Source organism: Amblyomma mixtum, chromosome 2 (genome assembly GCF_055824585.1).
Source record: "Amblyomma mixtum isolate Tamu chromosome 2, ASM5582458v1, whole genome shotgun sequence".
Classification (NCBI taxonomy): domain Eukaryota; kingdom Metazoa; phylum Arthropoda; class Arachnida; order Ixodida; family Ixodidae; genus Amblyomma; species Amblyomma mixtum.
In genome coordinates this window covers 5421615-5439932 of record NC_143013.1, presented here as the reverse complement: position 1 = coordinate 5439932, position 18318 = coordinate 5421615, and the positions used below count along the sequence as shown (strand labels likewise).

The window sequence follows — 18318 nt, the reverse complement described above, 5'->3', positions numbered from 1 at the left end:
GACCAAACAGGCAAAAGCGTGAGCAGAGATTGAACAAATTTTTAGAATCCAGTACTTCCGAGCAGAAGGAATGTTCTGCCAAAGCCACTGCTCTATAGACTTATATTGATGTTTTGGTGTGTTTATAGTAAGAGATGAAATGTTAATCATCATCTCATTCCTTTTTATTAGGGGTGTGCGAATATAAAATTTGTCGAATACGAATCGAATACGAATACTTAGTTCCGAATATCGAATCGAATATCGAATAATCAAGGAAAGACGCATTTAACCACTGCAAAACATTTATTTGAGCATCCAAGAACATCACAGCTCAACTATCAATAAGTAAATGAACACAAAAGGTTTGTGTGGCTGCACAGAAAGTATCGAAGTTCAGAACATTATTCTTAGAAGAGTGTAATTTTCACAGAAAATGGCTAGCACACAGCACTGATTGAATCTAGCATGCCATCAGCGCAAAAGCGCGTTGCTGGAATGAACATTAAACGTTGTTGTGAAGGAAAACCACCTGCTCCACATGGTCAGGCAGGAGCGTTCCCTTCTAGCTGAAACGACTTCTCCAGATACAGGTAATTCCCTCGCACTTGGCACTAAGTGGCAGGTATTGCGAGGTACTTCGTGCACAGCTTTGACTATACCAGCTTCGCAGGTATAGCCACAAAGAAGCTCACAAGCACAGTCAGCTACGGCATGGCCCAACATTACGCATGGCCATGGAGCGCATGGCTCTGGACGTCGCCATGTTGTTATGTCTATGTCGATTGGACTTGCGCACCGAAACGTACGCCGGTGCTCGCAATAAAATATTCGGCGAAGTACGAATATTCGCATGGGTTCGAATAATCGAAACAACACGAATATTTAGATTTCGAATCGAATACGAATAGCAAAAATTTAATATTCTAATTATATTCGAAAATTTCGAATATTCGCACACCCCTACTTTTTATGTAGCTAGATAGCCGGTTCCACAAACATTCCTTAGTGTGCGGCACGCAGACCTGTCACGTGCGCTGTTCTCCGCTGCCCTTATCCCGGTGTCCCCTATGGTCACAGAGTTTTCATTCTTCTAGGGTGACCATCACAAAATTTTGTTCACATTGTTTTGCAGTGATATGAGCCTGACAACCGATGTGTCAAGCTCATTTTAGCGCAGTTACTTTCACAAACTCAGAACACTTTACAGGAATCGTTCCACGCATTTGCACACTAACATAGGAGATCGCCACGACGTGGAACATTCTCGCCCACTTTTGTATATAGAGACCCGTGTACTGTGCGATGTCAGTGCACGTAAAAGAACCCCAGGTGGTCGAAATTTCCGGAGCCCTCCACTACGGCGTCTCTCATAGCCTTAGTCGCTTTGGGACGTTAAACCCCAGAAACTAAACCAAACTTTTTTTATTTAATTTTTTTAGCCTGCACCTCCGGCCTGTCACACAGACCTTAGGCAGGAGTGGGGTACGCAGGAGAGTGTCTTGCAGTGGATAGGAGGCAAACCGCCTTCCACATTCATGAATGGCAGCCAAAGCACTAAGTCGGGCGTTTGAACGTCATAAAGAACAATCTCGTACTACTTGTGAGTCGTTGCGATGAGTGGAAGTTACGCGTACGCTAAAGAGAATATTTTTATATTGAACACTGAAATGAAATCCCCGCATGCCCTTAAACGACCGTTAACGCTGGCGTTGTCAAGTAGAATAGCAACGCTAATCTTTTTTTATGTTTATCGTTAATCCAAACAAACTCTTGCGGTTTTAAACTTAGCAAGACTGTGAACATTCTGACGGACGGCGCTGTAATAAAGACGCCAGCACCGTAAATTTTCTTTATAGCCGAGCATGCTGGAGCTACGCCGATTTAATGAAAGGGAAACGAAGGAAATGATGGAATAAATCAGCCGGAGGGATTGAAAAGTATACCGTGGGCTTGTGTTTCTAACGTATGAACTCTTAGATTCCAAGAAAAAAAAATATATAAGGAAGAACGCGCAAACAAGAAACTAACGACATCGAAAATTCAGTGCAGTCCTGTGACATACTCTACACATCTGCACGCGTGTAAAGCCTGAAGAGTACATGTTCTCGAAGTTCGTTGATTTTATATGCGAGCTTATACGCGAATACAACGGCGGGCTGCAGTGACGAAAATGTGCGTACTTTTCTTGGTGACGATACCGTATCCTTTGTTGTCTAAAAGGCCGCCAATCTGTGTGAGGTTGCAGTCTCTCTCGATGATGTACTCAATGGAGGCGGACTCCATGAGGAAGGCATAGTCTCCAGCCTTGACGCGGTTCACACCGTCCGTGGACGTCTCCATGTAGACGTCCGCCTCGTGATCCAGCATGTACTTGTGCATCTTCTTGTATGTGGGGATCTTAGACTCCTGAATGGGGAGAAAGGAAGCAAAGAGAAATGAGAGTCAATTAAGCCTATCACCCGATATGTGAGGTAAAGGAAGAGGCTTATGAAGGAGAGCAGTCAAAAAAGGATTTTCTTAGCTCTAGCTCAATTGTCACTATGTCGACGTGGCTTTAGGTGAGGCGAGTAAGCGAAAAATTAGCGGAAGGACGCAACGCAATGGTGCACAGGAAAATAAGAAAGCACAGATCTATCATTGCTGTGAGGTTTTTACGCCACTGTGAAGAAAGGGCAATCCTAATACAGCGTTGTCCAGTCTTGCTCTGCTCCGTTGTGTTGTATTGTCTTCTACGCCGTTGCTAGCGTGCCGGACTGCTGAATGATTACTTCCGCCAAATATCAGGGTTCTATTGAATTCCGTATCATGAGGCCCAACGGTGAGGCACAGTTTCGTGAGCTATTCAAGTGCACACAGTATCACACTTTGTCGATATCGCCGAGAATCTTTGTAGTGTTTGTTTGTTCATTATTCAAACTTTTGGTACGCCGCTTTATCGCTTTGTTTGTGATGCAAGACGTGACCAGAATTACCTCGATTGATCGAATCCAGGCGGAGACGTTTCTACGTTGTTCCAGAATGTTGTAGTAACTTTGCACGCTTTGTCTCGAAAGTTCGCTATCAGCTTTAAACTGAGCATGGCCGAGAGCGGCGGGCATTCTGTTCGAGGACCGCCGACTCACGCCTGTTGCTACGCCGCCGCCGAATCATTCAGTTCTTTACTGGCGCAAGTCAGCCCAAATAAAGAGGTTCGTTTGTAAGCCATTCACGCTGTTTTCCTGCTCGCAGGACTGCAGTCACCACTACGTGAGAAAATTATGGAAGCGGAAAAATACAAGGTCCAGTGACTTTGTGTACTCATAAGACATTTATCCTGCCGCCGATGTACACAGCGGAATGAACACTTAACAAGTGCACTTTTGCAGTATCTCTGTACGTTTATCTGTGATATAGACACTTCAGGTTCAAGCGACAAACTTGTGCGCAAGTTTTGTCCAACATTAGCGCCCGGCCAGGCAGAAATATCCATCACACCACAAACGACTCCCGCGAGACGAGGCCGCCATCTCGCGATAGCGACTACCTAGTAGATATATTCACCGGAGTTTCATACACACACTAAGCTCCCCCCTCCCACTTTACCCAGACATACGCCCACGCTGTAATCAATACCCTTTCATATATTACGCTATGTAGGCGTGCCCACTCATCCCGACAGTGTCCCTATCCCTAACGCCACTCTGCCACGTGGGAAGCCCATTACCAGGAATTCGGGACAGCGCCGTGCCAATGTCGCTAAGCCTAGCGACTATAGTACTTCAAAGGCAGCCAATCGTTCATACTATTTCTTTGTTATTTCGCATGAGGCGTCAAGGCTGAAGTTTTTATATACAAAGCCATGCGCAAGATGATGGTAACCTAAGGAGAACAGCAGTGATTGTCCCAGATTTCCAGTGATGGTGCTATCGAGCTCGAAACTGGATGACCAGCGCAAGCTAGTGGACAGCCGTGCTAGTGGACAGCCGGCAGGAAGTAAGCTTTATCAAGCGTGCACCGCCCGAGCGTTGAAGTGCCGACCCCACGTGATTGTGCATGCGGCATTTATTTTGGCTCGGTTATCATGAGCAAAGATGACTTCTTTTTATTACTTGTTCTTTTTTTATGTCCGCGATGGTTTGTCAAAAGGAACTCGCGGCAAAAGTAGATGATAGCGCTGCTTTTAGCCAGTAATTTTTCTGGTCCGTGACAGTCCGCTGAACCCCCCTAATACTGTAGAATGGGAACGGCCCGGCACTCTCGTTATCAGCCTCTTCGTTACCCGCAGCGCACCGCGTTGTCATTCCGCCGCTCCGGTGTTCCGTCCTGTGTGCTAATCTTTTTTACTCGCGACTGTACAGACCGCGCAAAAAAAGACGCTTTTTACAGCGAAGCAATTCGAGGCAAAAAGAAGAAATTAGGAGCTGCTGCCCTCTTTGCCTAGACCAATGGCAATGAGGAAACCCAGTCGCAACGTCAACGGCGATTCAGTAAACGCTTACATTGAAGAACGCCCGTGTGCTGCCCGAGCGGAGGCAGCCGTACTTGATCTTGACCTGCTTTGCCAAGTCTTCAGCGTTCTCGATTGGATAGACAGTCTTCTCGACTGTCAGGAAGGCGGCCAGGTTGGCCGTGTACGACGATATCATGATGAGCGTGAAGAAGTACCAGATGCCCGCCACGGTTCGGGTTGACATAGCTCTGCACCAGAGAAAACAGAGCTGAGCTCGGAAGCCATTTGTAGTAAGTAAAAGGCGGACTCTTCTTCGGCATTCCTAGTGTAGAGGTTTTGCGCATGCATAACACTGCCGTCATTGGTAAATAATTAGTCAACACTGATCTATTAACGGTAAAGAAGCACATAAGATAAGGAGAACAGTGACAACATGTTGCGGAAGGATTACAAAAACAACTGCTCATGCGACTGGAATTAAATTTTCCACCAACTCATAGTACGACCTTTCAGAGCTTTGAAGCAACAATTTTTATTATAGCTCATAAAAGCTTGAGGCTTATAGATAACTACTGGCTAATATCGCAGAGAAGCTGTTTTTCGTTGAGTTTGCCTTTGAAACATTATTCATACTTCACTGCGTTATTTTTGCTTCTCTTAAGCACTGCACTGACATTAAGTCTGCATGTGTGAACTTCAGTATTCGCACACATTGCGCATGCCATATCATCGTTCTGTAAATCTGCTTTGGGGACTGGAGAAAAAGACGTTCTGTTCAAAAAATTGCAGATCACAGATGCCTCCGGCACACCAACTATTCGAGCTTATTTCCACCAGTGTCCGGTAGAATCGTGCATTCAATTCAGGTTTTCTAATCACTTCTGTGGCAGCACTTTTTGTGTTCCATACACTACAAGGCCGTGCAGTTTAATCCCTTTTGGCCTCATTTCTCAATATAACACGCGGCGCGACTTTGTCAACCGCAGAACGAGCCTTAAGCTTCTCAGTTTGTTTGTTTTTTTCGTTTGGCGGTTTGCTTCTTTTAAAGGTGGTCGTTTTCGCACAACAAATAATCATTTTGACGTACTTGTCCCGTAAGACATTCGACCTTAGTCGTATAAAGTAAGCCTTGCACCTGTAAAAGGTGTTTTGTCTTAAAGAGGGCTAAACAGTCAGCAGAAGCAACAGCAAAATGGTATGAAATACATTGTTGCAAATAGTGAACTAGTGCGTTTGAAGAATTATGAAGTAAAGAACAAAGAACGGCTACAACAGCAGTATTTTGATAATGAAAAGAGCCTTAGTAGCATCTTCTTTGATAATAAATTAATTTACTATAACACAGCGACTAATCAAAACGCGTTTTCCAGACCACTGCAAGACAGGATGACTCTTGGTCTAACTGTTGAAGCAGTTTCTTCCGCATTACTTGGGTACCATATAGGTGACAGGAAAGTTAATTTACAGAGCAAATTTTAAGTGCTTAATGTAAAAACTGTTTATGTGGTAAAGCATCATGTGCATCTGCTTGATTATCTGTCAGCAGCCTTATAATTTAGCTCTCATTAGGGAAGTGACTAGCGACTTCGTTAGCTGAAAGAACAGCAGTGTGAATATTTCAGCTTAACTATTAGGGATGCGCTAAACAGATAAATTCGACTTGACAGTGAAAGCGCTCAAAAAGACAAGGACGACAGAAAAGGAAAGACATACACAGCGCTTACTTTCAACTCAAATTCGGTGTTCGACGAAGCTAACAGAACATGCCTGAATCTTTTGACAGTGTAGACCAAATGACAGGTAGTTATCATCTTCAACGCACACGAAGAGAGGACAACCCAGAAAAGGACAGAAAAATCAGAAGTTAATTTTTCTTTTACAAATTCATTAATCGTGCTGCTGTTTGGTGCCTACACTACATAGAGCGATTACTTGTCCTGCCTTCAAAATGCTTGTTCTATAATGCCCCCTTCAACGAAAAGCTATCCAACCATGCATTTTAACCTCACCGCTTTCTCTGACTCATAATTTATTTTTCATTAATAAGTATTTTGCTACTAAATCCACCGTTTCTTGGCTCTTGCAGCCTATAGAGGCCGCCAAGAACTGCTACAAGTGATTTGCCATAAATGCTATAAGAGGCGCAACGCAAAGAGGCTCACTTGGGCGCCAGGTCCGAGCCCTGCTGCATGAGCGAGCCGATTGTGAACCAGAGTGAGTTGAGCAGGCTGAAGCTGTTCTCGAGCACCTGGTCGTTCTGGCGACACGGGTGCGGGTTGTCCCACTCGTAAGGACTGAGGCGGCCCACCAGGAAAAGCACCACGGAGACGCCGATGTAGGCGCCCACCACGTAGGCCCACACCTCCATGCTGAAGGGCGACAGGAAGCTGAACAGTGTCGTCACCTTCTGGGTGGGCTTCTTGAACAGGATGCTGATGCCCGTGTTCATGAAGGGCATCGTGAAATCCACGGCCACCTCTCGCTTAGACGTGATGGTCAGATCAGCGATGGCCAGGTCCGCTTTCTGCGTGGGCATATCTCACGTAAGCACGTGTTCATATCGTTATGAACTCCTTCGCTATCCGGGAAAGTTCCCTACGACATTTAAGAAAGGCACATTGTATTGTATTGCGCCACGTGGATTATGATATGTGCATCAGCAAGACTGGCATACTGGTGGGCATGTTTGCCTCCATTCTCCTGAAAAAATGTTTGTTTGTTTTATGGGGGCTTGACGTCCCAAAGCGGCTATGAGGGACACTGTAGTGAAGGGCTCCGGAAATTTCGACCATCTGGGGTTCTTTAACGTGCACTCACATCGCACAGTACATGGGCCTCTAGAATTTCGTCTCCATAGAAACTGGACTGCCCGGCCGGGATCGAACCCGCGTCATTCGAGCCAGCAGTTGAGTGCCATAACCACTGAGCCCCCGCGGCGGTCTGAAAAAATGATGAACTGATAAACAATTTAGCGTGGTAAGGTGGCACGTTGGGCGAGTTGAATTTGGGGGTGAGTTGAATTTGATTCAATTCTCTCGTGTCGTGTCTTGCCTCTTCCTTAAGTCCTGGTTCTTTTCGCGCTACCTGTCGCCATTATTTAGCGCGGTTAAGCCAAATGCGAATTAGGAGCGCTACCACTTCTGTTTTTAATTCGGCTTTGGTTCGAGACTCGGTTTTCAAAGTGAAACCGGCTTCAGACAAGCATCGGCGAAATCACTGGGTGGGAGCCTTAGTATAAGCACACTAAAAATGGAGGGGAATCTTAAGCTCCGCCTTAAGGGTATGACGCAATAGCATTAATGGAATAATGCGCATATATGCCGAATTGGTCATTCTATACTTTACGCTCATAGATCTGTGGATGTCCTCGTACCACTCTTGACGCAGTGGTACAGAGGTTAAGCGATGCGCCATCATCATCATCATCAGCCTGACTACGCCCACTGCAGGGCAAAGGCGTCTTCCATGTCTCTTCAAGTAACCCTGTCCTTCGCCAGTTGCGGCCATCCCATCCCTGCAAACTTCTTAATCTCATCCGCCCACCTAACTTTCTGCCGCCCCCTGCTAGGCATGCCTTCTCTTGGAATCTACTCCGTTACCCTCAAGGACCAGCGGTTATCTTGCCTTCGCATTACACGCCCTTCCCGGGCCCATTTCTTTCTCTTGATTTCAACTAGGATGTCATTAATCAGCGTTTGTTCCCTCACCCACTCCGCCTGCTACCGATCTCTTAACTTTACACCTACCATGTTACACTGCCCTTCTATGACAGGTGCTGTCAGCGGTGGTGCTAGTGAGACCCAGGTTCCTCTGTTTTCGAGCAACCACTCGCGACCGATCACTAATTGAACTGTCACTTGCCACAGCGGAAAGTTTGCTCACAATCTGGTGTGCAGGTTGGGATGACGTCATGAGGTCACGTGACCTAGGCTGGTTCAAGGTCGAGCAGGCTTCAGACAAATATCACTGAAATCCCCGAGTGTGGGCTTAAGTGCTAGCGTACCAAAAAGGCACTCTCATGCTGGATACTGATATAAGTTTAGAATGGGCGTGCGCCGTGCATTTTAGATGCACTGATTTTCAGGCGGCCAGCCACTCAGGTTAGGGTCCATGCGTATGATTCCGCTTCCCCACACAGTAGCAAAGTGTGCGGCTTGTGGGGCCACCTTTAGCCGAGAAGGAATGTAAACGACTACTTATCTGCATGAGCTGCCCATCGTCCAAATAAGACACCTACTTGAGAGACACACTTGACGCGTAGTTTCTCTAAAAATCTGTGATAGGGGTGTGTTTACGTTGCTTCCGACACTGGCGAGTTTTAAAACGGTGGGATTTTAAGAATAGCTGGGCGCTAGGGCGCATGCGCAGAACAAAATCCGTGGGGAGTTGTTGCCCTGCACCTTTTAGGGCCCAGCCTTCCGATAGGGTGCTTCTATTCTGAAACTGGCTATTAATTCACTGTAGATGGTGACTGACCCTATGATCAGCGGATGGAACAATTCTATAATGTCTGCTGTATGTGGTCCTAGGAATGCCAGAAATATTTCAAACACTTTCATGGCCAGTGATGCTGATGGCATCGAAGATATTTGTGTGGCCTCTCAATGACAGTGGAGTGAGGAGGAGTGAAACGCCATTTTCTCAGGTTACTTAATAACTGAACTTGAAGTACAAACAAACGGCTATTTTACACAACAACCTAGTATATTTAAGCGCTGTCTTTGGCAAATAAAATTAGAACATGATGAACAGCTGAGACAAATGTTTTCAGGAAGTTGAAATCAACAGCAACTGGATACTCTGATACTTTTCAGAAAAGAGGTGCAAGGCCAGTTGTTGCTGATTATGTCTACATTAGTGCTCCAAACATTCAGCTAACATCAAATTTTTATGCCATAAACGCGCATTCGTAAGCTCGCTGTGTTATTTTGTTTTCTCCAATAGCGCTACTGCGTTTTTGTTTCAATGCCCTAGAAACAATGCGTGGAGCTGCATAATCTCAGAGCAAACACAATCCTACATCTCTTACTTACTGCACTCCTCAGAAATAAGGTTCATTTGCTGTGTAAATGTGCTCACATACTGATACGTCAAACCGAGGAACTAGAAAGCCACGTTGTACGCTGTTCATAATATAAGAGAAGGTTTTAAACGGGCGGTGCTTTTTGCGGTTATATACCGTGGAGAAATTAATAGCTCGCGGAATTGCTGGCAAACTGGCGATGGGCATCGTAAAGACCTCGGTTTTTCTGACTGCTTTGCTTGCCGCTTTAGAATAGACACCGCAACCCAGAAAATTAAAACAGTGATGACCGGTTTAATTGAGCCTGAGCCATACTGAATGTTTTTATCGTTACGACCTCACACAAGTAATCACAAAGACGTTGCAAGCAAATTCCAAGGCTTACAATAAGCACGTCACAATATTCGCTGCAGATTTAATAAAGACTACTGGTGCTGCAAGATTTCGTAGAGTCGCAGTTGTTTTTGCACTCATTAAAATGCATTAAACAAGCTGTTTGAGCCACTTAGCCTGCCGAAGCAGACACATAGCTTTCGCTGTCTCAGTTCCTGGCACTTTGCTGGTGTTGTATTCATGCATCTGCGCTGAAAGTGGACAAAAAATCTTTTACTTACTCCGCTTACAACTTCTCCGATCATTCCATTCCAGTTTCCACTGGCGTTTTGAATGCCGTAAGCCTTGTCTTTGACCAGCCGGATCTCGTACTTGAAGTTCAACTGCTTAGACAACTCCTTTAGGAGGTCTACACAGTATCCCTCGAAGCGATCGTTGCCTTGCAGGTCCGCCGCGGACTCCTTGAGCATCATGTACGGATCAGTCTGGCAAAACATTGAGAAACAAAGTTAATGGCATCAGACAGAAAAAAAAGCGCAGTCGAGAGTGATACTAACAATCACACTCATGAAGACTTACCAAGACCACCACAGTCTGCAATAGCCACGAATTAGCTTTACACCTTCAATACCCGGTTTATTATCTTGTGGCGATCTAGCAGTGGCACTTATAAATTATCAGTTCCATAATATATTCGCCCTTTCATCCGTTACCTTCTGCAGAGCTAGAACCAAGCTAGTTCTTTTTTGCCGTTTTACATAAACTCTTCAAAGGGCTCTGAAACACCTCGCGAGGAGAGCACATCCCCTCGCTCAATATTTGCACGGTGTTGTGATAAACATCTGAGCCAAACAATACACTTTTACACGCAGCAGAGAACCCGCAATCGCGCGCGAAAGTTGGCCGGCGACTTGTTCATGCTCGCACCTTACTCCGTCGCACAGCTCCTACGTATAGCAGTTCGGAAGTGACTACTGGTTAGATTCTTTCGGATGTGAGGTAGGTATGTCATGGCCGCGGCCAATAAACAGCGTAGCTCTGGCGGGTCAGGAAGCACCGCTCCAGGCTGGAGGGGGCCGGAGTGCCAACCTTTCAGCGTTCAAAAAGTGACGAGGGGAGAGCAAAAGGCGCTGATATTGAAATTTTGACTAATGACAACTCAGCTTCTACACAGCGCATTAAGAAAATTCTTGCTGGAGAAAATTCGTGAAGCGGCATCGTTTAAAATCACAGGCATACCTCAACTTCATTAGAATCCCTTTCAAAGCCCCTTTAAGATGATAACGGCAAACAAACAATTCTGCCGGAAATGCAAACCTTGCAGTCATCAGTGCACATTCGTACAAAGAGCAATAATGTCGCGTTGTCTCCTATTCATCAAACAGGCGAGCATGGTGCAACAAAAATCAGATAAGAAAAAAAAAATCGATAAAAATGTAGCGAACAGTGGCCAGTACTCAAATGTGAACAAGCTCCGCGACTACGTAGGCCAACTAGCCGCACAGAAGACTCCACTTAAAACGCGTTAAGTCCTTGCACTAGCAGCGAGATATTTCATAAATTTAGTGGCGTTTACAAACCCTCTCCAGCAGTAAAACTGGCGCATCTTTCCCCCTTCGACAAATTTTTCACCTAGCCTTAGGGGCAATGGCAGCTGTTGAAATAAAAGATCTTTGTATGTACAGCTGCGAACTGTACTTTAATCATAAGTTCTGCAATATAGCACGGCTGCGTTTCCACGTCTGCTTGTGCCGGGCAGTCATCTCGTTTCACGTTTGTACAGGGCCGCCTAATATAAAAGGGAACACTGAAGCGCGTAGCCGCGCGCTTCCGTGTTCCCTTTCATATTAAGCTAGCCTGTACATGAGCGAGGTTCGAGGGCTCTTCCAAAGGAGATTTAATTAGTGATCGTGTGCACTTTTTTTATAATCAAAACATTGTATTTTAAAGAAAAAAAGGTGAAAAAGAACGCCTTGCTCTTTAACGGCATTATGGCTGTAGACAGAGGGAACTCATTCTGCTATGTTTTGAACAAAAATGTGTTTAAAGAAGAGAATCCAGCAAAATAAAAAGCAGCGCCATCATGAACAGTAACCTTTTGAAAGAGAGGGTATGAAGTTGCATTTAAAAGAAACAACTGTCACTAGCATGGCGCAATATTGTACTTATATAGACAAGCCTAAAAAAACAATGAGAATCGAATGCAGAATCAAGAAAAATCAAACGCAATCTTTTGGTCAAAAACTATGCAGCATCGCGTGCATTGAAGGTGTTCACTTCAAAATACTCACGAGAACTGTGGTCACGACCAAAGTCTTGTCTTTGATGAGAAGCGAGTCGTAGTCCGACGTTACATTGTCTTCTACGGTCACGTTGTCTCTAGGTGTCCAATGCCCCACCTAAGCAAGAAAATGAGCAAAAAACAGAAATTAGTCGAAAGTGCCCTATACATATACAGCGAGATGCTCCTGTGAAGGTGCAACATAAACACCAAGATAAGATCAATAAAGTAACTGTGTTGTCCTGTTTTAATTCGTCTCTCTCTCGAACTGTGTTCAAGCTACACAGCATGTTTTTGTTGTTGTTTTTCGGGGAAAACCGGATGTGTCGGTGATTGGCTTGTATAGGTATCACGTGGTGTATTCAATTTATGCTTGTTTGTGCCATATTGTTTTTATATTGTTTGGTGTCATTGTTTGCCCCATATTATGTATCAGGGAGCCAAGGATTAGTCAGGCCTACGGCCTTGTGATTTGGCTTCACCTTTCATTGTGAAAAAAATAAACATCAAACCACAGCTACGTTAGGGAAAGCTTTAAAGTAATGAAGCAAAAGAAAATATTATACATAAGGCTATTTTTAAAGTCGCCTCTTCATGCTACCAAAAAGTAATACCGCACAGCATTAGCGGATGAGTAGCGTAGAGGTTAGGGCTTATTGGTTTGTCAGCGTCAAACAAGAGGTTCAAAAGTACAAGCGCAAAAGAAAAGTTATTGACACTACGATCGCTGAAGCACAACACGCTTGTGATGTGTCGCAATTTTTATACCCTCTTGTGTCCCAGGTCTGTTTTTTTATGCGTCGGAAGATCAATGTTTGCAAAGAAATCGCCCGCGTCACTGCAAGACAGAAATATGCCGGATAAAAATAACAATCACAGCGTTTGCCTAGATTTATATTTTGGACAACTTGAAGGACGCATTCTAGCGAGGCTAAGTGTTTTTGAGAACATCTCCGTCAACTCCGGGGCTTAATTTCTCCACTTCATTGGTGGTCACGAACCGAACCTCAGAAAAATAATTTCAACGCAGCGCAATGTGTTGGCAGCAGTAATTAAACGCGCATATTCATTAGTTTGTGTCCAATTTTTGAGCAGCGGCTTTCGATAGCTTAGTACCGGCCGAGAGGAGGCGCATATACGCACAATATATACGTAGTTGAGAAGCTTAATTTCCTTAAAGCTTCATGCTTGTCCGCGGAACCTGTTTGCTTATTTCAAACCCGTGTTTTTCTTCTGATGACGGCCGGCACTGTGACACGCCCCTCACGTAGTACATGGGCTCACAAACATTAGATGATAAAGTGAGCCTTCGTCAATCCTTCAACCTTGCTGCGCATGCTTTTTAGGTTTCTTAAATCGCGCTGATAATCTGCGAAGTGGCGTCGACTGCACACATACTATATTGAGCAACCACGTTCACTTTTGAAGGCAATGAACTAAGCTGCGAGGGTAAAAGCTGTTCTACTGAAGAGCTCCTTGGCGAACTCTTGCAGCATATTCTTGAAGACAAAAAAAAAAAAAGATTCTATATAGGAATAACTAAATAAATTAATATCACTGTGCAAACCAAGTTAGTGAACGCAAAAAAAAAAAACGCGTAATTATTAAAGACAAAATTTTAGTAAACAACTATTCTCAAGAACCAGTAATGAAAACATATGAAAGTACAAGTGCTCCCAGAAGTTCACAGAAGATGGAAGCGATGCAACAGTGTTAATTTACTTGCTGTCAGAAGGCATGTCCCGACATTATTGGAAAACTGAAGAGGTTTTAGAATTCGATTACTTTAAAAGGGCCAAATGTGTGAAACATGCTGGTAAAGCCAGCGAAATCGTTTTGCGCTAGCTTTCGAAATGGTGGACAACAGCCGAATAAAGCGGCATCGGTGTTCAGGCTTCTCTGCAGTGCAAAGCTATGTCAGAGATGGATAATGGCGCCACGTACGACGACGCTACGTTTCCAGCGAAGAAACGGTTGTTACAATGAAGAAAGCCAACGCCATCGAAGTTGAAGCTCACGAAGTATTGTTTGGCGGCATCGTACGGCTCACAGCAGCATGTAGGCGCAGGCAGCGGACACCTGAGAATTCAGCAATAATGACGTCACTACGAGTTTCCCCACGGTTCTCTAAGGCGGTGAGGAGAAGCGTGAAAATCGTAGCGGTTTTAATCGACGGTTGCGTCACGATTTTATATTCTAGTGCAAAAATACTTTGGATAGTTAACCTAGAAGCTTCATGGATTCGAATTTTTGTATAAAATCGAATTCTCAAAAAATTCATTTGACTCTTACACTGCACACAAGGGCACTCTGCACCGCGTTTGTCAACTTGGAATGCCAAGCAAATAATTCTATGCTTGTGTGTGACTTCTGTGGTCTATGTGTTTGTGTGAACGCCCATATATCAATTACTATGCGCCGAACAAAATTGATGTAGGTTGATTCTAAATCTAGAGGGGATAATGATCGCTCATATCATGCGCTTATAGAGCTTCAAATACCAGTGTAGATTTCGCAAAACCATACCAGCAGTATAGGCGGGCTGGGCTAATTTTTCGCCCGAATCAATTTTTTTTATTCGTTATTACTTTCACAGCTCTCACCAACTTACTAAAAGAGCAGGAAGGCGCGTTCGTTCGCTTTAAAATCCTCCTCGAATCAAGGGCTATGCGGCGAGAAATCTAAAAATGAAAAACCGGAGCAAAGTCAGGCAGGAAACGACGATAAAGACTAAGAAGCTATTCCAAAGTCGAAGAAGTGCAAAAGGCTGAACGATATACCGCAAGGATTCTGAGAGAACCGAAAATTAGTTCAAGTCGAATGGGAAAGGTCAGGCGAGGGTGCTTGGTGTCCTCTACCTCCATCGACGAGGCCTAGCCACTTGGGAGGCGCAGTCATTAGGGGATTCATTAAATCCTTCATCTGGCCGGCCTTCGCATTGAAGGCGAAGGAAAGAGCCCCGCCAGCTCGCGAATGGAGGGAGGGGCGACGGATCATTTGGGACGCGGCAGTGCTTTGAGCGAGCGTGTGGCGTTCATTAGCGTGGGAAGGCCACTGTGGCAGCGACGACGCGGGCGACACCGAAGATCAATAGCCCGCAGTGACCAGATTGCTTTCGCGGCGAGACGACGATGCCCCGCTAAGACAAACCGCGCCGCGCGTTCCGAGAGGCGAGAGAATCCGGGGTTGTGTGCGCCTCGTCTTTAGGCCAGCGAAGAGCTTTCATTTCGTTAGAGTCAGGGATTCTTCGTTTTTGGGAATTGAGGTCTAATCGAGACTCCACTTCCTTCAAAGCGACGTCAAATCACCTGCAATCGAGTTCGGCTTGCTTTTGTTGGCGAGGGTATCCTCTCTCGGCACTGCAGGATCAAATCAGCAGTCCGGTGCACCTCTTGGGATGCTTAGCCATTGAGCATAAATCCTGGGGTACAAGTGCGCGTATTTTAAAATAAGGCTTACTCTTTTAAAGCGACAGTGTTAAAAGCCTCATCGAGGAAAAAAAAGTGCCTTCGGGTCATAAAATCCGCCCTTTGATTGGAAGGAGGTGTCATCACCAGACCAGAAATGACATCACCTCTGGTAAAGGCGTCAACAGCTTCTAATGCTCTCGCATTGCCAACGCATGCGGTAAAAAGGTCAGGTCATTAAGACGTGTTTGGAATTCCGATCCCCTAGCTTTTTGAGAATATAGGGCGCTGACCTCTGTTGTATTTTTTTTTTCTCTTAAGAAAGCACGATGATGGCGGGGTTAGAGGGACAGTCGAAGAAGCACAACAATAGCGAAAATAACCTTTTTATCCGAAATAGGCTTAGCACTTAGCAAAGTAAGTAAGAGTGTGTCTGCACATGGAGATTCCGGATCAAAAAGAAATAAAAAATGAATAGAGGTGACAATGCAATGTCGATGCATAGCCATCTATAACAGAAGTCGTTTGAGCCAGCTTTAAGGGGAAGAATTAAACGTAATCGGAAATCTGAGTAAATCGAAAGCCGTTAAACTTCCCCAGGCAGTCGAAATTAATCAGGAGAACTTGAATGTGGCGCGCCAAAGCTCGTCATGGTGCTTCAAAAAGTACAGGGTTGGTCAAAAGTTCCCAGCCACATGGTCCGCTTTTCATCGGTATATCCTGGCACTTAAGATCCCAATAAAGCTATTAAGGTTCTCAGATGATAGAACGATCCTTCTTCTATTCTCTACAGATATTTTGAGCTTCAAGGGTATCTCAACTGCCCGACTATGGTGGTCAAAAGCAAACCCTGTGGCCTTGGAACTTTTGACTGACCCTTTACATCCTCTTGTAGTATTAATCTCACGAACTCGCAGTTCAAGGACTTATCTCAAGACTGGATTAGAAGTGCGCGTTTCTATAGCTGGCAACTCAGAACTGGCCTTAAGCTAACTATTTTTTCTCGCGTTTTGGCGACTGCTCAGAGTAGAAATGATAGGTAAGAAACTATTCTCTAGTTTGAAACAAAACTAGCGCATCTCACTGAAGACATGTAGCGTTCGGGAGGTGAAGAAGCGGATATCTTCTTACCATGCCCCGAATTGTCCTTTCCACGTGAAATTCTCCCCGTGCGGATTGTTAAAGTCACGTTCACTCCAGCGCTTGTAATTGTGATTGGTCGTATGACGAATGCCAGACTATCATTAGTCAATATTATGTGCGAACAGCTCTGTCATCACGGCTATAAATTAGCAGACATTAACACCAGTTCGCAAAGCGCTGTACGCTTTTAATCAAGAAAGCTGCCGGCGGATTTTTTTTTTGTTTTCATTTGCTGCCGACCTTCTTTTATGGGCGCTTTTGGGTCCGGTGAAAGACGCCTTTTGGAAGGAGGCTTAACAATGGACTCTTCGCAAAAAGAAAAGAAAAGCTTAAACGAATGCTTTTACACCCAGAACTAAGTTGATGAATTGGGACGAGGAGATTACCCCCCAAAACTTTTCCTTGTTCGCTTTTACCTTGTTGAACTTTTTCCTCCCGAAACTACTTTATTTATACTTTTATCTTTTCATGTCCAGCTTAGTCTTCGCTTTCCCTCCAACGTCTGTAAAGAAAAGCGGCGAGAAAAAGAAGCGAGATGACAAACATTTTTCTATCCTCCTTCTAGTTTTCCTCCTGTCTTCTTCGCAGCACGCAACACCTACACCCAAAACAGAAAGGAGTAGTAAAAAGGGAGTAAAAGCTCTCCTCTAGAGCACTCTCTTTTAACTATCCCCTTTTTACTCCAACAACGGCGTAGAATGACACTAACCCGGCAGTATGCTGGCCTGAACTGCAAGCAACTTCTTTCCCGCAAAGTATTTTGGCAACTTCCAGGCGGAGGCATCATTCATTACCTCGTACAAAATGCCATCACTTGTACTCAAAGTGGCAAGCGGAGAACATTCAAGGCCGACAATGCCGCCCTCTACTGCCGTGTCTTGCCTACAGCCGTACACAATCGGGCAGAAAGACTTGACCCTCTCCTACAAACTAGGCGCACGCACACTGGTATACGTGTCACCGTCAGTAATGGCATGTTTACACGCAAGACACTCGGACAGCCTGCTTTTACTGCCTCTACAGATGAGGGCCGCTGCGCAAGCCATCACAAAGAGAGCAAAAATAGATAAGCGACTGCTCTGAACCGCAGCGAATCGCTAAGTGAAAGTATCAAGAGACAAGCCATTGAATGAGTGTAAATGTTAGATGCGAGGTGCTTGTCAACGTGCGCGGAATTGGGCCGCGCTCGCTCGTGACGCCCATCCAACATTCCCTTTCACCAAGATGACGGGCTTGGGCCGTAAGAAACCGGTCTTTTCAGCGAGCGAAGGTTGCGTAAACAGAAAGAGGCGGCGCGACTGGTATGGGAGGGTGTCACGGATGGAGCCTGGGATGGAGACGGGGCGCATAATGATCTTTCGAGCCGCGGGTGTCATCAGTCTTGTTCAACCACGACGTGCGGCGGGTGTCAAAAGATGCTCGGCGAAAAGGGAGATTGCAGACGAAGAAGAGCGACGATCCGCGAATCAACACGATCGAGCTGCGAAGATCGTCAGAGCACTCCATAAAAGGCTAGGCCGAAAAAGATATGGATATAAATGACAGTGAAATACTAATTTCGCCGACATCAAAATAAAACCAAAAGTAGTTTTTTTTTTTGCCCTACTCTTGCCATCTGCCAGTAAGGTTTTTGTTGACGTCCAGAATAGTGGCTCGCAGCATAGTTTACGTGGTGGAGCTTCAACTTTCGCGGTGCTAATTAGGAACCGCCAAAACAAAA

General features: G+C 45.1%; 1 protein-coding gene across 1 annotated transcript in view; it reads right to left on the bottom strand.

Moving 5' to 3' along the window:
- Positions 1 to 18318, bottom strand: part of LOC149358280 (glutamate receptor ionotropic, kainate 3-like) — a 387223-nt gene that overhangs the window by 7979 nt on the left and 360926 nt on the right. The window contains exons 9-13 of the mRNA XM_089570310.1: positions 12059 to 12166; positions 10049 to 10252; positions 6574 to 6935; positions 4461 to 4659; positions 2163 to 2388 (exon numbers count right to left, since the gene is read on the bottom strand). Of these exons, the coding sequence (XP_089426436.1) occupies positions 2163 to 2388; positions 4461 to 4659; positions 6574 to 6935; positions 10049 to 10252; positions 12059 to 12166 (1099 nt within the window). The remainder of the gene's footprint in view (positions 1 to 2162; positions 2389 to 4460; positions 4660 to 6573; positions 6936 to 10048; positions 10253 to 12058; positions 12167 to 18318) is intronic.